Source organism: Giraffa tippelskirchi, chromosome 5, assembly GCF_054371585.1.
Source record: "Giraffa tippelskirchi isolate mGirTip1 chromosome 5, T2T-mGirTip1v1.2.pri, whole genome shotgun sequence".
Lineage (NCBI taxonomy): Eukaryota > Metazoa > Chordata > Mammalia > Artiodactyla > Giraffidae > Giraffa > Giraffa tippelskirchi.
Genome location: NC_137279.1, coordinates 28,417,855 through 28,423,854, shown reverse-complemented (window position 1 = coordinate 28,423,854; position 6,000 = coordinate 28,417,855). Strand labels below are relative to the sequence as shown.

The following is a 6,000-nucleotide window of genomic DNA, read 5'->3' as shown; positions in this document are numbered from 1 at the left end:
CTTCCCGCCCCTGCACACAATGACTTCATTTCATCAGTCTCAACTGGCAATTAATTGCCCCATCAGTAGCTGCCACAGAGAGGTCAACACCCGACCCACCTAGTCCCCCTGGTCCCTTCATCCCCCACACCTGGCCCCTCTCAGCATCAGAGAAACAGCCCCAAAGTATGCAGGCCTTTTGAGAAGGCACGTGAGCAGTGCATGTGAAATGCTTAGTGTGGGACTCAGCACACAGTAGGCACTCAATAACGGCAGCAGCCACCACAGGCATCCTTGGTGTCAGAATCCAATCTATCCTGAAAACAGGGGGGCGTGTGTACTCCATTATTTCAAGTAAGAGGGGAAAAGCATTCCTAGCCCTTCCAAAAACCCTAATTTCTCCAAATATTACCAAAATATAGTTAGCACCTAACAGTCTCCTGGGGTTTTTGTGCGCACCCTACAGCATTTTAAAGGGCACTTAGGTGAGTAGTTGACACTTAAACATTGAGTAGGTTGTCTAGGAGCTGGACAAAGGAGGCTGGGTGCTACCAGATGGGAAAGTTTCTCTTTCCCTTCCCACACAGTCCACCTCATCCCTTCCATTCCTAACATTTTCCAGGTCTCTCAAGTTCACCAGTGCCCTTTCACCAGGCAGGGATGCAGACGATGATAATGACAGTGCACAATAGTGACAGTGCACAATTCGTTCAAGGGACGCTGGAGGTGACACTGTGCGGGGCTCCTGGGCACAAAGCCTTTGTGTCCCCCATTTCTGTGATTATAGAGAACAGCCTTCACTCAGCCTTCATGACCTTCTCTGAGTCCCAATGGGCAGATTCAAGCCATTGTTCATTAGGGAAAGGAGGGAATGGGAGACCAGAGAGAAACCAGCAGGGGCAGCCTTGGGGCAAGGTCCTGTTTCCCCATCAAGGGATACACACAACAATTTCTTTGAGTTATTTTGCAGATAACGAAACCCCCTCCAGGTGGGAGAAGTTAACAATTAACAATGGAATACTGCCCACAAGCATGTAGACCCCAGACCAGTTGGACCTGAAGGTTAAAAATGCTGACTCCTACTTGCCTCAACACCAACCCATCAGAAGAATGTCCACAAGTTGATCACGCCCTCTTTAAACAATTACTATAAAACTTATCACTATTTTCCCCAAGTTGGGACACCTGGTTTTGAGAGCAATAGCCCGCTGTGGCCCCTTTTGCCTGGTAAAGCAATATAGTTATCCTTTTCTACTTCAACCCAAACTCTGCCTCTGAGATTCGATTTGGAACCAGTGTACAGAGAAACTGAGCTTTCAACATCAGTGGAGACAACTCTGGCTGGGAAAGCTGCTGAGGTCCCCAGCAGTGCATGCCAAGCCCTGCTGCCCATATATGTGCAATTGAACTGTTTACACTGGTGCACACGTGGAAGATCTCACAGTAACTATTTATTCTGATAGTGAAAGTCGCTCAGTCGCATATGACTCTTGGTGACCCCATGGACTATACAGTCCATGGCATCCTCCAGGGCAGGATACTGGAGTCGGTAGCCTTTCCCTTCTCCAGGGGATCTTTCTGATAGTGAAGTTGGGGGTAAAAAAAAATGTTGCAGATGATAAACTTTGGGTGGAGAGAGTTCAGAGAGCAAGGATCTCTGTCTCATCTCCTTTTAAGCCCCACCCTCTCCTCTGGTCCTCCACTCACTCATTCACTCATTCAACAAACAGCTGAGCTCCAGCTGTAGACCCTGCATGCTTGAGACCAACAGAGGCCTCTGCCCCTGGGGGACAGCTCCGTGTAGGCGCCCTGACATCCAGTGGTCACCTGAGCAAACTGCAGTGCCCTGGCTGTGGTAGAGGCTGCGGGGACAGGCCTCACAGCCCACTCTTGCTGCTTTCTGCCTGCAGAGAGGCCACCAGGAGATAGTTTTTAGCTTCCCTGGCTCTGATGAGGGATAGGATAGTCCCCCCAGTCCCCAGGATACAGGCGCTTCTCCTCAGCAACAGGGTGCCCTTCCAACTCCACCCCGTGTCCTTGTGTCCCGTCATCTGGCCCTGCTGCTTTCAGCATCTTCCCAGGTCATCCTGTGCAGACAGGGCACACAGGGCTGACATCCTTGTTTTTCTGGCTTTTTCCAGCTGCTGGCACCCAGTCCACTCAGCCTGGTCTTAGCCAGCAGGGACAGGAGTGGGGCTGGGGGGCAGGGCCAGTGGGAGGGACCCAAGGAAAGGCATGTGAGTGCCTCCTGGGGGGCAAATCGTAGCACATCAAAGGCTGTGCTCTGTGAGGAGCTGTAGTCCACGGGCAGGTTCCTGCCTGCCCGGCCTTTATCTCCTGGGAGGGAGGACAAGTCAGAGGCCCTGGTGGTTGGCAGGGGCCGAAGGCTGCTGGGACACAGGCTGTGGCCTGCAGGCAGGGCCTCCCCCTAAGTTGCTGGGTAAACAGTGTGGAGAGCTGGCCCTTCACCTGGCCCTCAGTGGTCCCCTCCCTTCCCTGCCCTCCCCCACCCCCAAGACTGCAGCTCCAGCTTCCTACCTTCCTGGAACAGATCTCCCACTTCAGCTCCTTTGGAAGGAGTTTCATGAAAGGACCTGTGGCTGGGCCAGGGCAGCATACAGAGGACCCCCGGCCGGAGGACTGGGCTGGGGTCAGCCTGGGCCTCCAGCAACCATGCCTGATTCATGTTCTTTCCAGATGGACTCTGGGGTCTCAGAGCCTGGGCCCCACCAGGACCTGACAGAAGCAGGGGCGGAGCAGGAACTGCGGTGGTTGGATCTGGGCTCTGAGGAGACTCTGGGAGCTGGGACACAGGGGCCCAGCACCCCACAGGCCTGGGGGCACTTGCTGCAGGCTGTGTGGAAGGGTCACACAGGCCTGGTGACTCAGCTGCTGCGGCAAGGGAACAGTGTGGAGGAGAGGTGAGCCCCGGGGCAAGACCAGGTATCGTCACAGGTATCTGGTGGGGTGGTGGCTGCTGTCCCCTCAGTGGTAGGGGGAGGCAGCAGTTCCCAGCGGGTAGAGGAGGTCCTTCCTAGGCAAAGGTAGACAGTGTGAGTTTCTTTCCCCAGCAGGGGGCAGGGGCCGGGGGCAGGGGCCCGGTTCCCGATCCAGCCCTTGCCCTCACCGCCCTTGCCTGCCCCACAGGGACCGCGCAGGCCGGACTCCACTTCACCTGGCGGTGTTGCGCGGCCACGTGTCGCTGGTGCGTCTCCTGCTGCAGCGCGGGGCTCGGGTCGGAGCCGCAGACCGCGCGGGGCGCACACCGCTGCACGAAGCCGCCTGGCACGGGCCGTCGCGGGTGGCAGAGCTGCTGCTGCGGCGCGGGGCGCCGGCAAATGCACGCTGCCTGGCTGGCCTCACGCCGCTGCACTGGGCCGCCGCTCTGGGCCGCACGCTGATGGTTGGGCACCTGCTGGCGGCGCCGGACCCGGGCCCGACATTGGCAGACACGCGCGGCTGGACGGCGGCGCACTGGGCGGCCGCCGGAGGCCAGCTGGCGGTGCTCGAGCTGCTGGGGGCGAACGGCGGCGCGCGCCTAGACGGCGTCCTGCTCGTGGCTGCTGTGGCTGGGCGCGCAACTGCGCTTCGTCTCCTTCTGGCGCAAGGGGCGCCGGTGGACGCCCGGGACGGTGTGGGGGCCACTGTGCTCGGCGTCGCGGCCGGCCTGGGCCGCCGGCAGGTAATCCTGGCCCGGCCTCCGAGTGATAGAGCGGGTGGCGGAGAGGGGCCATCCACCAACCGCCACCACCACCCACCCACCCCCGCCCTTGGATATTGGCTCCTGGAAGCCCAAGGAGGGAGCCTGGTGGCAGCACCAATGCTTATTGGGCACCAGGGACAAGCCTGTTTCAGCCCTCAGGGAGGATGGGGGGCAGGCAAGTCAGGACCATTAGGGGTCAGTGGCAGTCTCCAAGTAGAGCGTCTGCAGGTGTCATGCCTGAGTGCTAAGTTGATTCAGTTGTGTCCTACTATTTGTGACCCTATGGACTGTAGCTCTCCAGGCTCCTCTGTTCGTGGGATTCTCCAGGCAAGAATACTGGAGTGGGTTGCCATGCCCTCCTCCAGGGGATCTTCCTGACCCAGGGATCAAACCGGCATCTCTTTTATGTCTCCTGCATTAGTATGCAAGTTCTTTACCACAGTGCTACCTGGAAAGCCCACATAGGTGCCATTTGTTGTTGTTGTTCAGTCGCTGAGTTATATCTGACTCTTTGCAACTACATGGACTGCAGCACACCAGGCCTCCCTGTTCCTCACTATCTCCTGGAGTTTGCCCAAGTTCATGTTCATTGAGTTGGTGATGCTATCCAACCATCTCATCCTCTGCTGCCCTCTTCTCCTTTTGCTTTCAATCTTCCCCAGCATCAGGGTGACCAAATAAGGAAGCAGTGTCAAGAAAGGAGAGGCCAAGGGCAGCTGGATGCTACATGGTTAACACAGCCAGCAGCCTAGCCCCTGCCCCCTTCTTTTCCAGGACATAGAGGTGCTGCTTGAGCACGGGGCGGACCCAAGCCTCAAGGACAGGCATGGCCGCTCTGCACTCCACAGGGCTGCTGCTGGTGGACATCTGCTTGCCGTCCAGCTGCTGGCCGCCTGGGGAGCAGAGGTGGATTCTCAGGACATGTTGGGCCTCACCCCCCTGCACCACGCTGCCCGGGGAGGCCACATAGAGGTCACTGGCCACCTCCTGGACAGGGGTGCAGAGGTCAATGCTGCTGGCTGGCTCCACAAGACCCCTCTGCATTTCGCCATGGAGCATGGCCATGGTCCCACCGCAGAGCTCTTGCTGAGCCGAGGGGCCAGCCCCACCCTGCGGACACAGTTGGGGGATGTGGCCCAGGACCTGTGGCCTGCCCTCTGTGGAGAGCAGGAGGAGTCCTAGGGGCACAGGGACCTGGGGTGGCACGGCCAAAGCAGGACGAAAGGCTCTGGGCTTCCACGGCCTTCAGGGTGCGCGCAGGCTTCTCTCCGCTGGTGCAGGGAAAAGCCCAGAGGTTCCTGGAGGATACAGAGGCAGTGGCTGGAGCCTGAGCAACAAGTGTGTCGCTGAACCCGGGGCAGCTCCACTGACTCCCAGAGCCACTCACCCCTGCAGCTCATCCCTTCTCCACTCTCTGCAGCGGAGAGACTGAGTCATGACAGAACTGACTGAAACGTGATGGTCTCCTCTTTGTCTGTCCACCATGGGTGTGTCACCCCTGGTGTGGCCTCTGTGCACGCCGACACTCTTAGATTCAGTGTTTGTGTTTCCTTAGATTCAGTGTTTGTCTGTTGGCGCCCACTCACAAATGATGGGGCCAAATGAACAGCCAGCTGTTCTCCTCTCCCCTGCCACCTGACCCACCCCCGAACTGCCTTCTCTCACATGCCCAGCTGACGTCCTCCTGCCCAGAATCACCCAGGGCCAGACATGCTTCTGTGTACCAAGGCCCAGTGGATTATCACACAAACCAATCCCAAACTGTTTCCCTGCCCTGCCCTGTTGTTCCTGCCGGAACCCCAATAAAGGCCTGAGCCTTCCCAGGGCCCCTGCTCCTGCCTCCTGATTGACACCAGTGCTCCTGCCCATGTCCCTGTGCAGCGTGGTGTGCCTCCTGTCTTCGGTGACATAAGGCATAAGAATCTGTTTTCAATGCTTTAGCCTCTCAAACCTTTAGCCTTTCAAAGGCTTTAGTCTCTCCCTGTTGTCACTCAGTCATCTCTTCAGTACAACAGATATAGAGGGACAGCTGTCTCTGATTGCCCACCGCTGTATCCTCAGAGAAAATCAGTGCCCTTATTCTTCTAGAAAAAAATCTCTAGAAGACAGATTTTGTCTTTCAAAAGTGAGAGTTGTGCCAAAGTAGCATCTCTGTGCGGCAGCCCTGGGAGCACTTGGATTTTACTCACAAGATAATGTAAACCTTTGGAGAGTTTGTGTTCCTGTGACATGGTCTCTTTGGTTCCAGGCCTGCAAGTGCCGAGTGAACCATATCTAGGAAGGGGGAGCCCTGGAGACCAGTGAAATGGTGGCAGCAC

General features: G+C 57.3%; 1 protein-coding gene across 1 annotated transcript; it reads left to right on the top strand.

Moving 5' to 3' along the window:
- Window positions 1–2,652: 2,652 nt before the first annotated feature.
- ANKRD65 (ankyrin repeat domain 65) lies at window positions 2,653–5,502 on the top strand. The gene is made up of 3 exons (XM_081488265.1): window positions 2,653–2,900; window positions 3,127–3,661; window positions 4,457–5,502. Exons 1-3 carry the CDS (start codon window positions 2,653–2,655, stop codon window positions 4,862–4,864), a joined length of 1,191 nt encoding a protein of 396 aa, XP_081344391.1. The 3' UTR covers window positions 4,865–5,502.
- Window positions 5,503–6,000: the final 498 nt, after the last annotated feature.

Coding starts and splice junctions, on each gene's coding strand:
- ANKRD65 (XM_081488265.1), top strand. CDS start 2,653: ATGCCTGATTCATGTTCTTTCCAGATGGACTCTGGGGTCTCAGAGCCT. Junction 2,901..3,126: donor GGGAACAGTGTGGAGGAGAG/GTGAGCCCCGGG, acceptor CCTGCCCCACAG/GGACCGCGCAGGCCGGACTC. Junction 3,662..4,456: donor CCGGCCTGGGCCGCCGGCAG/GTAATCCTGGCC, acceptor CTTCTTTTCCAG/GACATAGAGGTGCTGCTTGA.